This window comes from Poecilia reticulata, linkage group LG1 (assembly GCF_000633615.1).
Source record: "Poecilia reticulata strain Guanapo linkage group LG1, Guppy_female_1.0+MT, whole genome shotgun sequence".
Classification (NCBI taxonomy): domain Eukaryota; kingdom Metazoa; phylum Chordata; class Actinopteri; order Cyprinodontiformes; family Poeciliidae; genus Poecilia; species Poecilia reticulata.
Window position 1 is genome coordinate 5,792,139 of NC_024331.1, and position 23,414 is coordinate 5,815,552.

Consider the following 23,414-nt stretch of genomic DNA (forward strand, 5'->3'; position numbering starts at 1 on the left):
AATAAATGTTATTAATATCTACCTGGTTTTATTTATCAGACAATACCGATATATCGTCACTTACATCGGGCGATACCGATGTCAGTGATGATATATCGTGTATCCCCATTTAAAACGGTGAAATTACCCACCAAGGAGGACAAACAACTAAAGTTGCTAAAGTTGTATTTAGCAACTTTTCAGAGACGACAAAAAAAGAATCGGTATCGGCAAAGAGTGGAATCGTCAGGTCAGATCGGTGCACCAAAAAAACCATACAATTATACCTTTAAAATAAACACTCCAAGGAAAAAAAAATACTCTGACTTCTAATTTCTATAAGTTTCAGTTTATTGTACAATCAAGTAGGTTCACAAATAATGGTCCATTGCACTGGATCATCATAACTGGCATCAACATGAGACAATCACAATGCTATTGTCACTCAGACGGGTGATATTAATCAGGCTATTCACACACACACATACACACACACACACACACGCATACACACACCTCAGCAAGGAGAAAAAGTGAATCAGGTTTAGTGTTTGGCTCAGGAGACTCTGAGCCCTTAGTCGTAAGAAAACCAACAGCGGTCTTTAAAAAGATGCCTCTCAAGTTGCATTAAAATATGTACACATAAAAAAATCTTACAAAATTTATTGAAAGTAGTGCTGTTGTAGAGAGAAAGACACGTGTGAAACATTTTGGACGACGTGGAYGGGAAAAACGTTCAAATAAATGCCGCACGAAACTAAGGAGGAAAGTGGCAATATAAGGTCCTTAAGGGGCGGAAAAAATGTGTGTCCAGCACACACCATCATGGAAATCAGTCATTGACACACACATGCACTCCCCTGAAGAAAAAAGAAGGAAAAAGGACTTTGGAGACCCTGGCTGGCTGTGTGTTGTTTTTTTTTTTTTAATTACTTGAACATGCAAGCTTGCAAGCATTCAAAGTGACGTTCAAGAACAGAAGATGGCTTAAATGAAGGGTAAAAAAAATTAAAAATGATCAGTAGCAAAAAGAAAAAAGGAATGAAGCTTTTTTTTTTTTTTACCTCTACCAGACCAAAGTGGCAGTCAAAGTCTGAAAGGTGAAATAACGGTATTTTATTTATGAACAAGTACTTCCTTTCTCTGCCACAGTGGCTGGTAGCTCGGACGAACTGATCTGCCGCGGGTGAAACGGAGCCGGCGTCGATTCCCAGCGTGGTGAGCACGCCGGCGGGGCAGAGGGCACGGAGGGGAGAGGCGCTAAGAGCACTTCCACACGCAGACAGCCAGGCTCCCACCGAAAAACATGTAAAGCAGGTTCTTCACTTCGTGTGTGACCTCGAAGCCGAAGCCCTCGCCAATCACCACGTGCCACGAGCTTCCAAACTTCTTATCCATGGACTCCTTTATCATCTTAGCTGCGCTCTAGAAGGGAAAAAAAATAATTACATGTTTTCTGTTTTGTTAGTTTTCTTTATTTCATTCACTCAATAACAAATATGAATAGCTTGTGTAACAAAAAATAAATCGTAAATTAAAGGGAGCAGAAAGAAGCATAAACTTTACAATATGTTCTCCCTTTTCACAAAAAATTAGCTATTTGGCTCAGAAGATAATTACACAAAAAATACCCCCAACGAAGCAGCTTATTCAATGTCATAATTGCTTCATTGTAATGCTTTTCAAATTTCTTTTGAGTGCAGAAAAAGATTCAGATTGCTCCATAAACACCTTTAATTGAAATGCATCTTTCCGTCATCGCCGTTCTGTATCTAGTTGTTTTTTGAAAATCTCATTTTGCTTTAAGTTGAATTTTCTGCCTTAGTACAGATCCGTTTTGAATATTGTTTTGCTAAAAAAAAAAATTTATGTGCTTCATATGTAGGCCCGTCGCTTCAAGCAACAAATCAGTAAATTGCATGAGGAATTTAAATGAACTCAGTCGTTTCTATTTGAATTAGTTATTGTTTTTCTCCTTTCCCTCTTTCTACCATAAACTGAGCTCTGGTGCTTTTGTCTCAACTAGCCCTTTTTTTTAAGAATAATTGTGTCCACAGAGACTTAATAATTCATTTTATTTGTCGTTTTGTTTATTTATTTTAGGATATTTAAAATGTCTTCCAGATGTTCGTTAGAATTTATAGTTTATTAATCTTTGAGGATGTGTTCTTGCATTAATAGGCCATCATCATTGACAAGGGTCTCAAAATAACAATATTATCGTTTATTGCAATAACTTCTGGGACAATTTGCCATCCAGAAAATTCTGTTATTGTGACGCCCATTTGTACATAAATATTATAATATTGTGCTCCATCAATTCATGAAGTTTCATTAATCTTAACTGTGTAAGTATTGGGTTTGTGTGATTTGAATGGCTGATACCAATATCAAAAACATAAAAACTGTAACTGCTGGTCAACATTGGAAGATCAAAGAACAACAGGAGAATGCACTCACTTCGTTATTGGTAGCAAATTTCTCACAGGCTGTTACACACAACTCCATGGTCTCAACCCTCATTTCCTCTGGCATGTCTGTGTGCTGGAGAGAAACACAACGTTACAGAGTTTTACAGGCTGGTGCAGGAAAGATGGCAAACCCTCATTTAGTTTCAATGTCAATTAAAATGTTGAATGACACCAACAACATAAAAAAGGGGGTAATTCTTTTTTTTTTCTTTTTTTATTATTGAAACATTTTTTCACCATGTGCATACTTAAGCATCTTCACTGATAGTTTGGTGGAAGGAAAAAGTGTGGCAAAAAAAAAAAAAGGTTCACATAAAACGGGAAATATTAGATAGTGAAAGCTTCTGCGATCGTAACGGAGGCTCAGATGTCTTTGCTGAACATTTCATGGTCAGTTTTTATTGAAGAAACAACGGCGACAGCTGTTCGTATCCAAGCAATTGAAAACAACAGGTGGGAAGATGGCGACCAGAGGCTAAACCAGATCCTGTTGAGTGTTCTTCAAAATAAAACCCTTCCTTTTTCCAAAATAAAGTGACGTTTTGCACTTAAATATGTTTCAATTTGCTGTTTCGCAATTATGTACAACCATGTCAAAGATAATGCATTTCTGTATTAATGTTTAATTTTTTATTGGTCTGATGTAATATTCTAATGTTTAAAGTCATGTTTTCATTACCTTTAAGTGGAATAATTGCCATAATTTACAGAAATAAAGGCTTTCAAACATTCATATGTGTGTAATTAACCTATATGTAATGTTCCTGATATACATTTATATTTATTATATTAAATTCTAATGTCTAATTTATTGAATGGATCTGTGTCCAGGTTGCTTCGCAGCCCAGATTGAGGTCTTCACAGTTAGTGTCATCTGCTGGTGTTGGCCCAAAAGGTTTGATCAAACTCAATAATATTTTTGTTTCTTTTTCTAAAATGTATATATAAACAAAGAATAGGGAGATGTTTTTTTTATTATTATTATTGCTCCTAAATAAAGTCAGTTTTAAACCAAAAGACGTGGCTCTTTTGGAGCTCGTTCATACAGCTTTGCAATACCTTATTAAGATAAGTAAACATGCATCGAATGTTATTTCTGACCGTGTTTAGGCAAAAATGAGCAGAAGTTTGTAGTGCTGTCTTACTCTGATGAGAGGGAAGCTGTGCAGTCTCTTGTAGTCGGCCTCTTCCTTCTTTCCCTCACCAGTCCCAGCCATTCCGACTCCTGAAATAACAGGTGTTCTGTCTTATTACAGAAATCCTAATAATATAAGGAATATGGACTCACTGGGCAACACAGAAGTCAGAGAGAATTTAGAAGCTAACGATGCTAAAACATGAGCCGACAGGTTAGCTTGTAATACTGAGCCTCAACAAGCCAGTAACAATAAACATTACGCATTTGTTTACGGTCTCTGGCTTTAACAATGCCAATACAACTGATCATTTGTAAATCTGGACTGACCGTAACATGTCAATAACAGTAACTGAAGAAGGTTTCACTAGCTAGCTAATTAGCTTAGCTTGTATTTAGAGCAAACAGCTGATGGAGGGGGGTATTTTCTGCCTCTAACTCGTCAAGTTTAAACAAACGGGCTGCAGCATAAGGACTTAGCTCATGTTTTACATAGGGTGTTAACGTAATGTGTGACTGAAAAGGTTTACGTACCAAACGTTTTTCCGAAGAAAACTTCTCCTGTTTGACTCTCGCATCGGTTGTTAAGGAGACATCTCAAACATGGTACAGGAGCAAGAAGGAAACCCCGCCCGTTACAGCCAGGCGTAGTTCTGATTGGTTAAAACCCTGTCACTCAACGTAAAGGTCAACGTAATCAAACCCCGCCCCCCTTTACAAGCGAAGCTCTCGTGCGGTGTTTCTCTTTTTCCGTCGTCCCCAAACTTGTAATAAGATATTTTTAAAAATGTAGTTCTTTGAGATAAGTAGAATATATTGTTGTTATAAAGAAAAAAATCCTTCTTACATGTATTTAAGAAGGAACGAGGAAAAGGTGTTTTAAATGCACCAGTTCTTTATTTTTCGCCAGGCAATGACATGCAGCTTTTAGTGAATCCTACTAGCCAGTGTTCTATTTTCTACTAGTCGGCAATAAAAATATAGCAATGTAATAAAAATTTTCCGCACAAGATTTCACAAAAATATTTAATACTAGTATCCTTCCCGAAATTTAGAATGCACTGGTCTGAATTTTGTGGCTTATTATGACCACAGATTTGTTATTATTATTATTATTTAAATTTTTGTGGGGGGGAATATTACGGAAGTAATACAAAAGGATGAGACAAAGTAAGTGTGTTGTATTCTGTTTCGTTTTCAGTATCTCTTTCGCTTTCTCAAGAGATACCGAAGAGTTGAGGTGAGCGTTTATGCCTTTGTGCCTTGTCACCATTAAAACCCCAATTATCCCAAACTTACACATCGGCCATGATTGATCAACATCACTTGTTCTGCCAGACGGGCCTGCAGGAGAACTGAGCCCAGGTGAAAGAGGGACAAGCCTCAGGTGTGGTTTGACTTGTTGAAAGACAGATATTATAATTCATCAACAACAATAATGTTTTTCAAATATTATTTGTAAAAAGCCATGTGCTGTCCTCAACACTATAAACTCCGTCATTAATGGCCCAAAGCTTGTCAGATTGAACCTTCATCTGAAATCTGTAAGAATTTTCTTTGATGAACAAGTTTCCTTTAGCACATCACTCATTTCACCTGCTTCATACAAACGCTCTGTTTGAGCCTCTTGCTCTGCTGCTTTGAACCGCTTTCAGCCTGCTGTGTCTATCACAGTTCTGAAGGAGCTTATCGATCAAACAAAACCTTTAAATTTGCCAGGCGATACGATTCCCCCGCCCCACTATTCCCCTTTTTAAAGATATTTTTAAAACTAAAGGACCTCCTGATTGTTCTTAAAAGCAGTATCACCACAGGTTTAGTCCCTGGAGCTTTAAAGCATGTTGTTGTGCTGCCTTTGATTAAGAAACAATCCTTGATCCAATTTTTATTATTATTATTACTATTTTATAACAATCTCTAAACTTTACATCCATTCAGTAATACAGGGGAAAAGGTAATTTTTTACGATTAAATTAATTTATAGAGGAAAAAACCTCTGGTATTCTGAGGTGTTACTCTGGTTGTAAAAAGCTTCACAAATGGGAATCTGCTCTTTTAATGATATATAACTACCAACTGATACTGGTAATTATGTTGCTTTTAAACCTTTAGCTCAGTGAATCACAACATTTCAGTTCCTTGTTGTGAGAGTTGCGATGGTGTTAAAGGTACAGCCTTGGATTGGACTCGGTTTCACCTGACTGACAATTTTTACGTCCACATGAGCGAGTTTTTGTAGTCTGCAGTGTCTTGTGGCTGTTGGGAGCCTCAGGGCGGAATACTAAGACCCTTTCTTTTCTCTATATCTCCTGTCCTTTGATTTCATTTTCAGGACATTTGGTATTTAATTTCACTGCTATGCTTTCAATAAACACAATGCCCACTATGTTTATCCTTTGTTGAAATGCCTAAGTGGAATAAAAGTGTGGAAGGTCCTGAATTTCTTGAGGTTCAATAATAATAATTAAAAAAGGAGGAAATATTTTTCTACTCAAGTGGCTCTTGTGACACCCACCATATGAATCGTGACTCTTTAACTCAGTGCTTACGGTCTGAGGATGAAAATCAATTTAATTCAATACATAATTTGATACATAATTCAGTCTACAAATGACCAAAATCAAAACCGTTTTGTCCAGGCAGGATTTTGAAAAGATCGTCTATTTGCTACCTCACACCTTGGTCATTGTAACTTGCTGATTTCTTGACGGAGATTACCTGGATTTTCTTCAAGAGAAACGCTTTTTTTAAAAAAGTATCGATCTTATCACTCTAGTATTAATCCAATACCAATACTCAACGTGGTATCGGTAGCATCAATATTTAGATCAATGCACCCATCCTGACACCAAGTGGAGGAAATTAACACCGATTTAAGAAAAATAAATCCAAACGTACCCAGAACTGAATGCCGGAATAAACTAAGAAACTAAACACAACAGAGTGAAGCAACACAGCAAAACCCAACAATAACTAAATGCGGCAAGACGTTTTCTATCACTGATCAACTCTGGAGTAACACAAAACAAAAACAAAAAACAAACCCTGGTGTGGCAATGTGACATACCAGAACCCTGACAGTTAATGCAAATTCAATTAAATATATTTAGACTTACTCAATTTTTTTGTCTGTTCAGCTCCAGAAGGAAATGCTATTTCTCTTACTTCCTCTCTACAGCGTTGCTAATGAAACAGGCTGCTGTGAAGGTGCAGCCAGGGTCTGGCTAATGGGTCGAGCTGGGCTCAGGAGAAATCTTGCTGCCTGATTATCTTTTTCAGCAGTAATGGCGAGTAATTAAGCAGTTTTGTAGATCACAACAGGACATTGTTGGAACTCGAAAGACTTCGGAAACCCAAGCACACAATAACCACCGTAGATCTTCTGGGATGACATGTGGCCATTCCAGTTTTTGAAGTTTTCCTTCACAAACCAGTTCCACCAGACTCATTTACTGTGTTCTCATGTTTTGGCGTCCCCTCTGGTGCTGCGCCCCTATGCGTTGCATACCCTGCATACCCAATTTTTGCGCCACTGATTAAGCTAAAGCATTTTTGGACGACGCCAAACGCGCCGTCCCCGCCCTCGCCCCCGCGCGCATGCGCCGCGCGCAGTCAGCTATCGCCCGGTGGTGAAAATTGTTGTAACGTGACGCGGATCGCACGTCCCACCTTCTGCACAAACTGAACGATTTGGAAGGTGTTTGCAGGTCCCCCAGTACTGGTGTAAACCTTCTATGAAGGGTATGGCTTATATTTAGAGAATACGGCTTATTACGGCTCGCGTGCCATCAACGCGAACTTTCAAAAGCGGGACTAAAACTTAGTCTTATGTTTTTTTTGTTTTTTTTTTTGCCAAAAGTGATTCCTTCCCTCCCCCGTCCTCCGTAAATCGTCTTTTGCAAAAAAAAAAAAAAAAAGACTTGGTGTTTTTTTTTTTTTTTTTTGYRMAWTAATCACTTTAAGCAAAAAGAAAATGAAAATAACAAAGGTAGACAATGTGATTATTGTCTTATGACAAAACATTTTATGGTATTCAGGCCCTTTTACTCTGGTACCCCTCACTAAGAATATTCCAAAACATACCAGGAAGTCCAACAGAGATGGGCTGAGGACTGGGTGAGTCAAAGCCCAGATTAATGAAATTCTGAGATTAATGAGATTAATGATATGGCTGTAAGAAGTGTCTCACTGAAGTTGTTTCCATAGTTATAACAGCAGCTTTACAGCAGGTTTTACAGCAGTGAGGTAAGGTGTTCAGCGGCACTAAAATCCATCTGTTACCTTCGTAATCTGAAGGAAGCTTCAACTCCACATGCCCCATTCAAATGCCGCAAGTGACATGAAAGAAAACTCAGTGATGAATATTTGCAGCAGAAATGAATATTTGAGCTCCTTCAGCTGGATGAGGCGACAAGCATTTTTAAAAAAAAATCATGAATCACCTCCCTCGGAGAGGTAATGAAGGTGGGCCGTATCCATAATTCAGCAGCAGAGGAAGCAGATTGTTGGGGAGGGGGAGAGGGAGACCCCATGTGACTCTGCTAGCGAGCTGTGACAAAGGCGATAAAAACAGAAAGAAGGAGCCAAGAATATCAACCAGGCTGTGAAGAAAATCAAATCTGCACTGACTGATTATCTAACCGAGTGACTGGCTGATGACTGCAGGTGACTGACTCATTTTGTCTTCTGAATTAGACGCTTCTACTTCACACTTAAAGCTGAAGCACGTAGCTTTTATGCAAAATATGTTTTTCACATATTTGTTAAAACTGCCACTATGTTGTGACAGATAATCTGTGATGAAAAATGTCATCTTCACCTTTATTCTGAGCTGCTGTTACCATCTGAAGAAACGCACAGCTCCCGACCAAAAACAACCAATCAGAGCCCGGAGGCGGGTCTTAGCGCTGTCAATCATTCTCTTATACTCTGCTCAATGTGCTAATGGAGGGGGAAAAAAAATTACTGTTACAGGAAAACCGTTCATCAAAATCATGGGTGGCTGCGCTAACAAGCTTAGCATTCATGATGGGCTAGCCATTGGGAAGACACTGTAGCATAGCAGAGAGTGAGGAGAACTGGGGGTAAGGCCGGGGAGCTAGATTTTTTTCACAGATTGTCTGACTCATACTATACTATCACGACATAGTGGCACTTTTAACAAATATGTAACTTTTCTTTTTAAATATAAGTTACACTGCAGCGTTAAACTTTTGCTTAGGCTGTAATGAGCTATAAGAATGTCAAGAAATGAGCTCCGAAGGTCAAAGACTAGAAGCAGCCTCATATCGGGAGAAACAGATTAAGTATTAATGTATTCGTTTGAAAGATTTCAATTAGTTGCAAAGGACAAAAGGATATTAATCTCGGGAGAGATTAATTATTTTCTGGTGTGTTATCAGCGGGAGGCTGCTTTGTCAGAGGACAAGAAATGTGTGGGCCGACCAGCAGTCACGAATCAACACGGTCCCAGTTTAAGTCATGAGTAACGGCATACGTCTGCTCCCAGCACCAGACAGACTTTCTGGGGTTGTCTCTAATGAGCACTGCTACCATCTCACACATATGCATGTGTTCTCACGCTGTAAACATGTTGTTTATGTTGTAATCCCACCACGGCTAAATGAAATTACTCGCGCGTCTAAGCCTGCGGGGGACACCTGGATCACGCCTTTCTCATTGTTGTTTTTATGTTTGCAGCTCCGCAAACGGTCTTGTGATGGTTTTATATTTTCATTTCTGTTTATTTTAAAACAGGAACATACAGAAAAGGTTCCCGATGATGCAAATTAGGTGATGGAGAAAGAAGAGTGAAAGAAGCGAAGGCGACAATTTAGAACAAAACGTAACAGAGGAGATTGTTTTTTTTTTTGGCTGGAAAAGCAGAGCTATCATTTTTCAGCAGAGTGTTGACTAGATAATAGTTTTTTTTTTTGGTTTTTTTTTAACCTATGAATAAATAAAAACATTATTTGAAAATTGATTGTTCTAATTTTGTCAGGTTATGCTTGATTTCAACTTCAAGGGAAAAGATAGATATGCAACTTTCCTATTACAGTGGGAAGTCAGTGGAAATGTGAAACTGAGAAAATCAGACACAGTGGAGGACGAAATGGTGCAGTGTTTCAAAAGCATCTTTTCTGTTTATTTGCTCGTTTTCTCTTTTTCTTCACTTAGATAAAGGCATGAGATAAAGGCGTTGGTTTTTTTTCTCCACATAACTGCCAATTATATAACAGATTTCTTCTTCATAACTCAAGAATCAATCCAATCAATCCACTGCCATTAAGCATTTTCTCTGAGAGGTTATGATTTCCTACTGAAATATTTCTTAATGGGAAAATCTGATTCATTTGCAAGTTTGTCTTTTTCGTGTGTTTTTTTTTTCACAAACAAGAAACACTCATGCAGACATACTTATTTCATCTGGTTTACATTCAGAGAGTATCAGTTTCACCATACACGCCGTAACCGCTTGTGTCCGACGTGCGGTCTGGGAGGCAAAGTGTTTATTTCTTAGAAGTCAGAGGAGATATATGTGTTGTGCAGCAGCAGAGTTTAATTCGTCCCCTGAACTGTGGGACGGTGAAGTGTGAGACATTCTTACAGCGAAGCAGGAGAGCGGACTAAGAACAGAGCAACATTACCAAGAGGACGTTACACTTGCACATTTAGAGTCAAACATTTTACTAAATTGTGGTGTGCACTATAGAAAACCTAAAATCACAGTTACTCAACGGAATCACATACGTTAAAAAAACAAAAAAAAAAACAAAACAAAAAAAACTTTTTTTTTATCATTTTAGTGAAAAAGTAAAAAATTAGCACAACAGGTTTCATCTGAAGCATTTTGAATGACCATGACGAGCGGAGACAGAACCTGGCGTCACTGTGCTGTCTGAGAAACCTTAGAAATGGAATAACTGCAGCTTCATACATAACATAATCCTTCGTGTTCACCCTAACACGAAGCCATCAGACCTTCTGCCTGAACAATCCCCTAAGTGTTAAATGACAAGACGTGTCTCCGGCTGCGTTTCCATTGCAAATGTGCGCAAACATTTCTTGATTTTCTGCTAATTGTTGGGAAAAGAAACACAATTTTGCAAGTTTTGTGTTGCCGTCAAATAAGTAACGTCATTGAAATCGAGCGAATACATTTGTTCACACAATAAGTTGATAAAAGACATGCCATGTATGTCCTCCTAACACCTACAGTGTTCCTGCTGTAGTTTTGCGAAATTTTGCAACTCATCCTATTGCAAAACGTTTTTACTGAAAAATGTAAGTTTCATCGAAAATGCCTCTTGTTTCCATTTAGCAAATTCCAATTTGCGCACTTGTGTGGTCAATGGAAACGCAGTTTTGCTTTTACAGCTTTTTCATTGAAGCTGTAAAAGCCAGAAGCTGATCCACTGTGCTGCCTTTACAAGTGATTCTGTGACTGAAGGCGCCGTATCTCGCTGCAGAAGTAAACACATGTGCGTGTACACCAACACAAAGAACGAAACGAATACACCACTCTTTACAGCTCGGTAGCACAAACCCTTCAGTTGACCAGCAAGACCCGCCTTTAAGCAAAATATACTCTAAACTCCGGTTTGGTATAGCTTTAAACATCTGAATGTAGACCGCCAAACAGAGCTGTGATTGGCTGGTTCCTCCCCCCCCCCCCCCCGTGAAGCGTTCACTGCTTGGGGCCGGAGGGGCTGGATCTCTGGGCGGCGTGGCACGGGTCCAGGGACTCCTTGGTGGCGCCGTTGTAGACATCTATGTCCTGATCGGTCCAGGGGGCGATGTTGCCCAGCGCCGAGGAACTGCAGTCGGCGAGAGCGGCCACTTCGGCGGGCTTCAGCACCCGGTCCCACAGGTTGAACTGGGACAGCTCCCCGACCAGAGCCTGGGAGGCGTCGAAACGCCCGCCTAGCGTGTCCTGGGGTAGAAAAACAAACCACTGTGACCAACAAATGGCTGAATGTCAGTTGAATGTTTGCTTATTTCATATTAAGCAGAGCTTTGCCAAATATATTCATCCACTGAACTTTTAGCACCACAAACTTATAAACAGTTATGATAAAAAAGCATGACAACTGTAGGAAGTGACGGAAATGTATCCCATTTGTCTGTGGCTCTTATGTACACTGCTCAAAAAAATAAAAGGAACACTTAAACACTTAAGTGAACACTTAAGTGTTCCCTTTATTTTTTTGAGCAGTGTACATTATATGTGGATGAATTGATCATTGATACAGTTTGTCTGAATAAAAAAAAAAAACCTGACCACCAAAGAAGAGAGGTTAAAAGACAATTATCGGGGTTATACCAAACTGTGTTTTAATCCTTTTTTATCATCATCAACTCACGCTCACACTGACCTACTGTAAGTCTGTCGAGCTGCAATGTTGTCAGGTCTACTACTGTGTCCTCGTTCCTGGTTAAATATTAATGAAAAGGGATCAAAACCCCAAGCCTCTCTCAGAAGCACTGATTTATGATGATTCTACAAAAATAAGATTAAAAATGTTTATTCTACCCCAGGGCTGCCTCTTGACGGGAGCCGTGGGGGGATTTTCCAATAAAATCTAGTCAACACATCCACACAACAATCCATCAGCTGTTTACAGCAGAGATTAATAAAGTGCTAGTGCCATCGAAAACCTACCCATCAAATCAACTTGTTTAGCATTGGCGCATCGCTTTATTGAATTGGAAGCTCCTGCTGTGTGCTTCACATGTTCAGCAAAAGGACAATGCGATGCAGAATGAGCGTTGGGTTGCTTCTTTGACAGCAGCGAGGAGGGATAACACAAGATTTGATCATGGTTATGTAATGTAGCTGACTGACTAATGAAGGAGGGTGGCAACCAGCTGTACGGATTAGCACCGCTAACGTTCATCAGGCACCAGCTTCTCATCTGCTGATCAGAAGTCCTGTCCACAGGGTTTTTGCAGAAGTTTAATGGTCTTAAAGTGACAGAAATGTACATTAGAAAACAACATGTTTTTTAAGTTTCTCTACAGCCTTAATCCACATAGTGAAAAGTTTTTGGTGGGGGCGATCTATGTTTTCGCATCCACCTGAATAATGTGTAGTTGCGCCACTGGAGGGCGTTTGGTCGAAGGTAAACTTTACACCTTAAATCCACAACAATACCAGTATAGACTTTGAGCAACTTGGTAAAACTGTATTGTGTGACATTAAATCATGCTTGGCTGCAACTGTATCGATGGCAGCTCTTCTTCTATTCAGTGTTWGTAGCTTCATGGCGCAGCTCCGCTCCGCATCAGTTCAGCGTTACACCGGCTGATGACGCTGCTGTGATTCACTTTGTCTGGTATTTATGTAGGCTACATATGTTTTGGCAGTTCTGTGATCATGTCAGTGCAGCAATTTATATTAAAAAGTGTTTTATTTCCGTTTGAAAGCTGCCCGCTTCCATGGAAAATCGTTCTTATAAACATATAATTACTAAAATTACTAAAATCACGATACCCTCACTTTGTATCCCTCTGAAAAATGAACCCATTTAAATAAAGAAATCCCTCCATGGGTGATACCACGATAGAGAGCGTTCATTTTATAGCGTTAACACCGGAGCTGTAAGTGGTCCGACATGAAACGGGTGTGATAGAACAACACAGCACTTTTAAATTTCAATAATCAGAATGCAGAAATTGTTTCTGTTGTTTTAAAAGGTTTATGTCAGTCTGCCTTTTCCCCATTGATATGTTTCCCAACCGCCCTGCACCTTAGGGAGTAAAAAATAAAAATAAAAAATGCTGCGCACAATGCGCAAAATTCTGAAACATGAGAATCGGGCAAAACGGAGCGGCGAACTAGATGTGAATTATGGCATAAAAACAGAGAATCCGATGCTGAACAGTGAAAAATCAACACATGATGTGAAACACATTATGACGATTAGGAAGCGCAGCAGGTGATGAATGAAAATTACTGATGGTCAATAAACGATAAAATAAATGTAGCAACAGGARAGAAACTAAAGTGGACATAGCAATAAACCAAGAGAGGATAATACTAATCAAATGAAACTAAATGGAAATGAATGAAGAACAAAATGCAAGAATAAACTAAGAAACTAAAGTAAATACGGAGGAATGAACTGGTATGGCAAGACCTTTCGAGCAATAATTAATACAGAGGACTGTATGGCAAGAATAAACAGACACTATTTCCAGGTAAAAGATAAAATAATATTGTTGAAGTGCCATGGGCAGGGGCGCAACTACACATTATTCAGGTGGATGCGAAAACATAAATCGACACCCACCACGAAGGAGCGTAGAAACATACCCTCCCCACCCTCAAGCCCCCTCCTCCAGACGCCGATGGGTTTAGGGCAAAACCCGCTACATTTACCCCATTATGTGCGCGAGGTGAAGGAGCGTAAGGCACGCAGAAGTGTACGGAAAAACATAATCGGTGCGCCGATTCAAAACATCTACAATAATGATAGTAACATTAATAATAAAATAATTGTCAGTGCAAAGTAGCATACACATTTTTTGGTGGGGGGCGGTGAGGGACCTGGATAAAGGCTAGGGGGCGCTGGCCCGAAAAAGGTTGAGAAACACTGGTCTATAGCTATTATTCATTCATTCATTACAAAAACATAATTTCCACAAAAATGGCCTATTCTCCAACATTTTATCCATCCGTCCGTCCAGCCCACCTGCTCCTGTCCCAGTATCAGGACTCCCCCAGGCTTGATGGGATGCCAGGCAGCCAGTCCCTCTCCTCTGCCCTTCATCTTGCCCCCCTGGAAGGCCTTCCACACCCCGTCTCGCAGGGTCCAGCTGACGCAGATGTGCTGCCACTCATTCTGGGGTAGGGACAGAGGAAGCTGCGCCACCTAAAGGTAAAACAAAACAAAACAAAAAAACACATGATGGTGATGAATCATTTTTGTTTTACCTCCTCCAGCTGTAAACAATAACAGTTGTCTTTGTTGACATTTTCTTCTACTTTAATCAAAGTCAGGCAGGTGGCTATCATATGGCTATCACATCATATAGTAACTTAACAAATATAGAGATGATACCTGAAATGCACAGAGTAAGCCTACATGCCTAACAGCACATTATTAGGCTGCAAAGTTCAAGTATTTTTTTGTCTTTCTGAATGGATTAAAACAATCTGTCTGCTAATCGCTGGTGGTGAGGTTTATTTACCTATGCTTTTAAGTTGCGAACGCAGTTGTTTGCATGTTGACAAAGTACTTTTCATACAACAGAGACGTAAAACCACACAGCTTTTTGGCCCTCATGGTGTTCCATACATGAGAAGCAGGAAAGTCATGTCAGACTCAAATTTAGCGACCGAATGTGAAACGTAAAACGCACGACGCAACAAGTTATTGTTTGCTTACAAAGACTTATGCACTCACATCGGTTTCACCGCACACTCAGTTTGGTGACACAAAGACAACGCCGCAGAAACACAACTTTTTTTTAGCTACACTGCATGAAAAGTGAGGGTGTTTAAATGTCTCACCATGGAAAGCGTGGGTGTTAAATCCCCCATGGCTGTGATGCCCATCGTTATTCAACTTTAGCTCAAAGAAACCTCTAGGACCTTTAACCTTAAACTTTTATTTCGCTCAACTTCAGCAAATATCCTCCGTAGTGTGTAATTTCCTGTCCTTTCGGATCGATATATGGTTGAGATTAAACCTCAGATATAAGTATTGGTATCAGAAGTGGGAAAAAAGTGGATCGCTGCATCCCTGAGGGTTAAGCAATATTTACGACTGATGGGTGTGAGAAAAGCTCTCTACCTTGTCATTTATGAGCAGCTCGACAGGATTGTGGACTCCCTGCAGCAGGACCAGCTCGTTGGGCTGCCCGGGCACGGAGTACGAGAAGGGGGTCCCGATGCCCCCCTCTTTGGGCTTGAGCCACACACAGGCAGTGAAGGCGTACATCTCGGTGATCTCTTTCCTCACCAGGCCGTGCATGTAGCTGGTCCGCATGGGGAAGGAGAGCACGAAGCCGTCGGGAAACGAAGGCTCTGTCAGCGCTGTGGAGACACAGAGCAGGGGAAATGAAGAGAGGTCGTCAGAAAGAAGCAAGAAGCACTGAAAAAGATGGGCTGACAGGTGATTACTTCAGTGACAAACCTATATGTGTGTACCAATCTGCTCTATAGAGTAACACACACATTGGGTGGCTAATTAGTTGGGCTATCTGCTGCGGTAGCTAACCTTCAGCTAGCTGCTCAACTTCCTGGTAGTTTATCAGCTGTAGCAGCAAAACATTGATACATCATCGATAAGAGAGATTGGTAGCGCAGCTTTTGTTTCTACACCAGAACAACTGATTTATTTACACCACTTTTCCAAAGAGCTGGAAATTTCTCTCTTGTAAAAAAAGAAAGGGTGAAGACGTCCTCTGTTTACTTTTAGAGAAAACTTGGGTCACTCCTCAGGCCTTGTATCTTAGCAACAGTGTGATGAAAACATATTAAGACTTTTTAAACTATATACTTGCAAAGCCTTGCTGTACCTTAACCAGCCCACGTTTAGTGCTAAATAAGTGTTTGGGTAACTATGTAAATGACAAACGTTGATTTTTATAAAACCGTTTGGGTAAAAGGGACTAAGTAAGTGTTCTTGAAGCTTCCTGCCTTTGCTAATCTCTCTCTTTATCCTGTAAATTCCCAGATTTTTGTTTGAAATATACCTATTTATCATTTTCGGTTTTCCAGTGGTTTTCTGCCCTGAGACTTGACGAAACAGAGGTTTAAACGATGAAATTAAATCCGAACTTAATGGACTCTATTTATAGCTGTATTATTTGCGCGCCCCCTGTCCCCGCTTGACATTTCCCAACCCTCAGCCCTCATTAGCCATCTTATTTTCATCCACACGGTGTATTTTCCGCTGCTGTGATGACCCAGTTCACCCGCGGCGCTCGTTAAACTTTCATTTCGGGCGCCGCTCTTGGTGCTTTCATGTCAGAGCGCGCGGATGCGGTTATCCGCTTCCTCGTGGGTATCGGTTTACTCCCACAGACACTCACTGTGCTCCAGCTCCATGATGCGGTGGTTGACGGAGTCGATGCCCTTGTCGATCTTCTCGTGCTGATCTTGCGTCTCCTTCCTCATGCCCTGGCGCTCCTTCTTCAGCAGTTTTATCTTCCTCTCCAGTTCCCCTTCGAGGTCCTCCACCCTCCAGACGCTCTTTCCCCGGCCGGGGGAACCTTTGGAAGAAGTCGGCCTAGAGCCGTGGGAGTGCGGGGAAGCAGGACGACGGCTTCCCGGRGCACCCCCCGCTGCGGGGGATGGAGAGCCGCCGGCCGACGAAGATGGAGTCCTGCCAGTGTCCCCGGTCTGGGTGTTGCCGCCGCCGTGGCTACCGCTGCTGCTGCTGCCGACGACCGATGAATCTGTGAGGTTCAGGGCTCCGGGACCTATCTCCGCCTGTAGAGTGGTGGGGAAAGATATTAGTCTTTAGCAGTGCGGAGAAACAAAAGGTCAGACACGTACAGAAGTTAGCAAAGAATAAGGGAAAACAACAGTTGTACTAAAAGACATATATTATGTAGAAACAAAGACGAGGCTTTTACCAGCAGTTTCAGCTTATCTTTATGCTAGGACAAACAGAAAACTTAGAAGAATCTATGGCACTAAATTGGGGCCATAAAGTTCGTTCAAAAGAGAAAAAAATTTAAACTGGAAAAAAAATTGAAGCTGAAATATTACTTTAAACTGAAAAGAACTTGAATATGAAAAGTAGTTTTGAACATTTTTTTCAGCTTCAAATCTTAATTTTCTGTTTCAAATCTTTTTAATTTCCAACATGTTTTTTCCAGTTTCAGTTATTTTTTCAGGTTTTGAACAAACATCATGGCCCCAATTTAGCTCCATAAGACATTTGGGTGTAGGGATGACATAATAAATCTGGACAATAGATGATATGAAAATTACAAACCTTACAAACAAACTGGTACTAACTTTCATCGTAACTGTGTGGCTCAACATATGGAAACCCTTCAGCATCTTTGCTCTTATTTTAAACGTTGAATCTGATCCCCGGTTGCTCGATTTGAACAACCTTTAAAAGGTATTATTTGTTTAGTGCTATTTTATAACACAATCAAATAACTATGCTACCTTCAGTTGTTATAAATATGCTACATATGTATCAGATATAAAAAAGGAATTTGACTTTGAAATTGAATGCCTTGAAAAAAAATTGAGCCTCTTTCTCTTTAAGAAGATTCTGTTGTTTCTTTGCCTTCATCATCTCAACAATGCGACATGCTACAATGCCATTATGCTGCATCAATTTTCTGTGATTTATACTGAGGTTATATGATGCAGACGTGAAATAACAAAATGTGAAAATGTTTTTAAGGTACTTGCAGGTAACATTTTTTGTTATATTTTCTCAACAAGCAAGTTGAGGAACTATAAGAGCTGTTTTTTATGAATATTTACTTGCAGCGATTGCAGTAGGGCCATTATTTGTTCTTACTTCATATTTCTGTTGAAGAAGTTTCAGATTAAGACCACAACACATGAGATCTTCACGTACTAATTTCAAAATGCTGCACAATGTACAAAAACAGTCAAGTAATGACTCAATCTGCATCTGTTTTAAGCAGTTTTTAAAATTGTTATTTTTCAGAAATTATAGAGTGGAACTAAGTTTTTAATGGGCTCTTCACTTGATGTTCTAGGATTTCATTTCCATCAAGCCATTTGTTTTGTCTGATCCATGACCTTATAATGACAGATTTGGATTAAACCTTATTGTGTCGAGCCTTTCTTAAAATTAAAATCTTACACATAACAACATTCTACAGTCATTTTACTGGCCAGTGTTTGTCTACAATTTCTGGATATGAGGGGGGGAAAAACACTTCCTAAAGCTGCTATTTTTATTTATTTTTTGCACAGTAAGTGTTTTAAAATGAGCTGCTGCCGTACTGATAATCACTCAAGCCGTTAATAAGATGCAGAGCATAAGCTACAGAAAATAATAAATAACGTGTCTGCGAGGCTGCTGTAAACAGAGGCAAATCCGCAGCAGTGGATGAGACGTTTGCGAGGGCGATGTGTAATATCAAGAGAGTTGCTGAGGCGGTGGATCTCCACATCAAGGATATAAATTCACACTGATGGAGACAACCTTGTGACTGCGCTCACCGACGGCTGGCAGCGATGCAGCAGGGCTTCTGTGTGTGTGTGTGTGTACGTGTGTGTGCTTAAGACTTTCTGCACCTTGTAAGGCCCCATTTTTTCCAACGTTGTATGGATTTACGAGGTCCGACGTGATAAGAAGAGCTGCAGTTTTTGGGTTGGGTGGCGTTGACAGCTAAGTTTTGATGTGAGTTTATTTTGGGTTCAGCGTTAGGGTCAGGCTTTAGTAATGAACGGAAGTCAATGTGAAGGTAGAAAAACAAAACATGGGTGCACATGTGCGTGGATAAATGTCTTCTGTTTCGCAATCTGAGAACACACACACAGACACACACGCACACACACGCCTTCGGTCTCTAAACCCCGAACCACCTCCAGCAGCCTTTTTCCCGTCCGGCCAGCTTCATGTTTTATTCACGACAATGTCCGAGTGTTGGATGCTGAGCAGGCAGCCGACATAATGGGAGGTGGGGCGCACTGGGGTGTGAGGGTCGGCTTACGTTGAAAGATTTCCCTTGAGCATGTGGGAGCGGGAGCAAGGCATGAGGGGCATTTGTGTCAATACGAGTTGGTTTGTAGAGCGGAGGGGGAGGAATAAAGACGGACAGGCAGCCTGTGCGACAACATTTTGTGAGATGATTCAGTTATTAGCCTCTTTTTTCCAGCAGCTGCCCGATGCATAAGCAAACTAGGATGCAACTTAGGACCTCCAGGCCAGCAGGGGGTGCTCGACTACATGCGGAGTACAGACATCAAACTGTTTTTGAATAATACACCAACTTTAAAATTTGCTTTGAATATTAAAAATGAAGAACACATCTGTACATTCAGCTGTAATGACAAGAACAAAATGGGAAATTTTAAAAATCTATTTTAGCTAAAGAATTAGTAACCAGGGTAGAATAATAAAGTTGAGGCTTGACTGTGTTGAAGATTTTATGCTTATGTAGTTCTAAGGAGGTGAAACTGCCTCAGATGAGTTAAAAAAGTCCCCTTTTGTGTTTTTAAACTGGAATAAAGATTTCATAATTACAATTTTTGTAATTAATAATTACGGGAAACACTAGGTAAGATATATGGCAGGTTGTAAAAAACTTATGTTTTTTAAAATGGCTTGAATAAAAACAAGAATTGGGTCAGAAAAATTATAAAAAGGACTTTATTTCAAAATTATGGATACCATTTGTTGCAATCCCCTAATTACTGAAACCAACAGATTTGGGTTGTGTAAAGTTTTGATTTCCCACCCAACGTAGGCCTACATACCTCTAGTTTTTCGATCCGGTCCTTCAGGTCCATGATGGCCCTGGCCAGCTCCTCCACCGCCCGGGCCGTCTGCAGCTGCGCCGCCGAGGTAGAGCTCACGTCGTCCCCGGCCATCACGCGGCGGTTCCCGCTCCACACCCCGACGCTCCGCGCCGGTGTGGTCCTCTCGTCCTCCAGGCCACTCTCACACTCACTCAGCTTTCCCGTCAGCTCCCGGATGGTCCGCTGGTCCATGAGGATTTGGTCGTTCTGCTGTAAGACCATCTGCCGGAGGTTCTCCGCTGTCGTCCGGAGGTCTTCGTCTCCCCCGTTCCCGTATGGAGGCTCATCCGCCTGCTGCTGCTTCTGCTCCCGTTTCTGCCTCAGRTCTTTSGTCTTACACTCCCCAACAGGTAGAGGAGTACAAATCAGCCGACTGAAGCTGTAATGCTTCGCCGACCCGCCTGCCGTCTCCTTCCCCAGATTCAGCTCGTTCAGCGTGGGGACCTCCAGGTCGATGCCGCCCAGTCCGTTGTCCACTTCGTAAGACCCCGGGCCGTGCAGAGCTCCCAGCGGCCCGGCGTGAGCCACCGACCCGGACTCCAGAGGCTGGATCAGCGCCTCCGAGGTCATRGTGCTGTTATCGCCGGCGGTCACGCCGCGTTTTCGGGGATAAACGCTGGCGATGATGCAGATGACCGCGCCGAGGAAGGCGAGAGAGCCCGCTCCCACCAGCACCACTACGAACTTCATCACGCCTGCGAAAGCCGAGGAAAACAGATCGGATCAATCGCCTTCACAAACATGCAGCATCACTCCGTACCGCAACGAGCAGGAGGACACGCGCTACACGAAGAGCCTTACAATCACGACAAATACAGTAAGTGTTAACGAAAACAAGAGGTGTTATTTTTMTTTTTCAGGAGMAAACGTGACGCTTACGTCGACTTCAGCTGATTCCAGTAGCGCTGCTGTGTCCTGTCTTTCTTTCCTCCCTCTGASTGTGATATCGATGGCACSGCGCTGTCTCGACCTGCGGGGATGCTCTCCGTCTCTGCGTTGCTAAGCTGCTCTCTCCTCCGTGCGTGCGTTGCCATGAGGACGACTGCTGGAGGAGGAGCGTGACTGGTGAGAGTAGAGGTGAGCCTCCAGCAGCTGCGCGAAACAAACAAGGCCGTGATGGATCTGTGGGTGCGCSAGCGYGTGAGAGCGCGTGTGTTCGAGCGCGCGCCTCGCCTCTTGTTACTGAAAGGGCAGTGGACGAAAAACAGCAAAACGCTAGCTGTGGACGTGGAATGCAATGTTAATCTGAGTTTTGGAAAGAAACCTTTTTTTTTTTTTTTTACTTAGTCAGCCGAACTAAGGTTGTTGCCCTAAGCAGAATTTAATTTGGAGGGACGTCCACCACGGACCGCATCAACGCTGACATGTCGTTTATGATACGGGACTACCGAGGTGTCCAAAGTGTTACTACGGAAWAWAAAAAAAAAAGATAAAAAGAAAATGTTCAATTAATCAAAGTCTGTGTAATTGATTAATCAAGATTAGCTTGTTAAACAGCAGGGTTTACTTTTATTTAAAAGTGAACCTTAGTTTTCATTAAACCACATAAAGTGTCCCATATCCTGCWGTAGCTTCTGATAATGGACTGAATATTTTTCATACTGGAAAACAATTAACCCTCACTGATTTACAGATTTGTTTTCTACAAAAATGAACTTTGTTCATTTTGTGAATATATTGTGTTTAGTTTAGTGTCAAGCAATAATTAAAAAGAAACATTATTATAATACATCCTGGGAGATGACATCACATGATCACAGGGCTAAACGGCAAACCAGAGCCACAAACCAAGACAACATGGCTCAACAACAAAATGAATATTTTATATGAGAACCAAGTAAGACGACATGATCACACAACACATGAGGATGACAAGTYTTTAGCAGTACAGACTAAAATAGAACTGTCAATGTTTAAATKTTYTGTCAGGTTCATATTTACACAGATATATTCACATGAAGATTAGTTTTGTAACTTTAGAAGTACTATTGACAGTTGTATATRCCTAAATGTTAACTCAGATGTTTAGTGGACATATTATACAGTACACATATGAATATGTTCATTTGGAACCCCCTATTCATTCTTCATTATYCGAGACCGTTCTGCATAGATCCTGCATTAAAGTCGAGGAGAAACGTGCAACGATGTCTAAGCAGCTTATTCTTTGGGCCGGCCCCAAAGAATAAGGTCATGAAACCTTTTGAAAGGCACCAAAGACAAAACCTCAAAATAATCTGTATTCTGACTCAGCTCACTTACAGTTGAACCCATCCTTAAGCCCGCATGCACACATGCCATTTTATAAGCCGACATCCATGCCAAGTCACATGTCTGTACATTCACAGATGTGACACAAGCCTAATATGTAATTAATGCAAAACTGGGTCACAAACACATCTTTTGTTTTGGGGGAAAGAGGAATACGGAGATAATAATACCGATTTCMCAAACTCAAGCAGCATTTTCTGTTTTATCCTCCTAGAACTTTTTTGCAACATGACTAGAAGAAGAGCTACGAGTTACTCTAAGCTTGTTTAGACCAAGCTTATAACAACAGTTAGAGCTTACAGCCTGATATTCATGCAGCATGCTTACTGCACGCATGTAATTTGCAAAGATTTATCGGGAAAAAAATGTATTTTGTGTAAACATGAACAACTTCAGGTTGTGCAGCTTTATTTAGTTGTCATGTGAAGCAACAGCAAGCACATCTGTTTTACAGGCCATGTCTTTGATAAATGACTGTCGAGATTAACGATATATATGAATAACACCTACATATTTTCAGCAATTCTCCACATTTTTGTAACGTGTAACAGTGAAATAAACATTCAGGGTTTCTACACATTACTAGCTTTTTTATTTACAGACCATCTTGATTGGAAAAATGAAATATCTGAAAAATAAAACAGTGTAGAAAAAAAAGTCTAAAATCTGTAATTTAAATGTTATGATTTAAGTACGAGTCACCCAGTATAAAGTTTTACTAAATGTTTTCTGATGAGACAAACATCAGAAGAACTGAGTTGCTAATTCAGAATACAGAAACTTACACAACCAACCCGACACACACACAGTCGTGTTTTCATCACTTGTGGGTACTTCACATTGACTTCCATTAATTTCTGCAGYCTAACCCTTACCATCAYATACCTAACCCTTACCTTAACCTTTACCCTAAACCTAACCATCACATACCTAACCACTCACCCAAAAACAACAATTTCCCTCATGGGGACCAAGAAAATGTCCCCACAAGGAACAATGGTGCCCATAACCCCACATTGTAGACAGAAATAGGTTCCCATAAGGATATAAAAACCTGGTGCACACACACACACACACACACACG

At 40.9% G+C, this 23,414-nt stretch overlaps 2 protein-coding genes across 2 annotated transcripts; both read right to left on the reverse strand.

Moving 5' to 3' along the window:
* Positions 1 to 626: 626 nt before the first annotated feature.
* LOC103476474 (dynein light chain 4, axonemal) lies at positions 627 to 4,227 on the reverse strand. The gene is made up of 4 exons (XM_008428900.1): positions 4,120 to 4,227; positions 3,596 to 3,675; positions 2,440 to 2,523; positions 627 to 1,404 (listed from the first exon to the last, which is right to left on the reverse strand). The coding sequence occupies exons 2-4, from the start codon at positions 3,665 to 3,667 to the stop codon at positions 1,240 to 1,242; spliced, it is 321 nt and encodes a 106-aa protein (XP_008427122.1). The 5' UTR covers positions 3,668 to 3,675; positions 4,120 to 4,227; the 3' UTR covers positions 627 to 1,239.
* A 5,474-nt stretch (positions 4,228 to 9,701) lies between these two features.
* nptxrb (neuronal pentraxin receptor b) lies at positions 9,702 to 21,083 on the reverse strand. The gene is made up of 6 exons (XM_017305539.1): positions 20,939 to 21,083; positions 20,018 to 20,754; positions 16,627 to 17,026; positions 15,384 to 15,625; positions 14,280 to 14,459; positions 9,702 to 11,518 (listed from the first exon to the last, which is right to left on the reverse strand). Exons 2-6 carry the CDS (start codon positions 20,747 to 20,749, stop codon positions 11,273 to 11,275), a joined length of 1,800 nt encoding a protein of 599 aa, XP_017161028.1. The 5' UTR covers positions 20,750 to 20,754; positions 20,939 to 21,083; the 3' UTR covers positions 9,702 to 11,272.
* Positions 21,084 to 23,414: the final 2,331 nt, after the last annotated feature.

Excerpts from the sequence above, each read along its gene's own strand:
- LOC103476474 (XM_008428900.1), bottom strand. The coding sequence starts at position 3,667 with ATGGCTGGGACTGGTGAGGGAAAGAAGGAAGAGGCCGACTACAAGAGA. Across the intron at positions 2,524-3,595 it reads ACAGCTTCCCTCTCATCAGA|CACACAGACATGCCAGAGGA; the intron begins GTAAGACAGCAC and ends GTTTCTCTCCAG. Across the intron at positions 1,405-2,439 it reads AATTTGCTACCAATAACGAA|AGCGCAGCTAAGATGATAAA; the intron begins GTGAGTGCATTC and ends TTTCCCTTCTAG.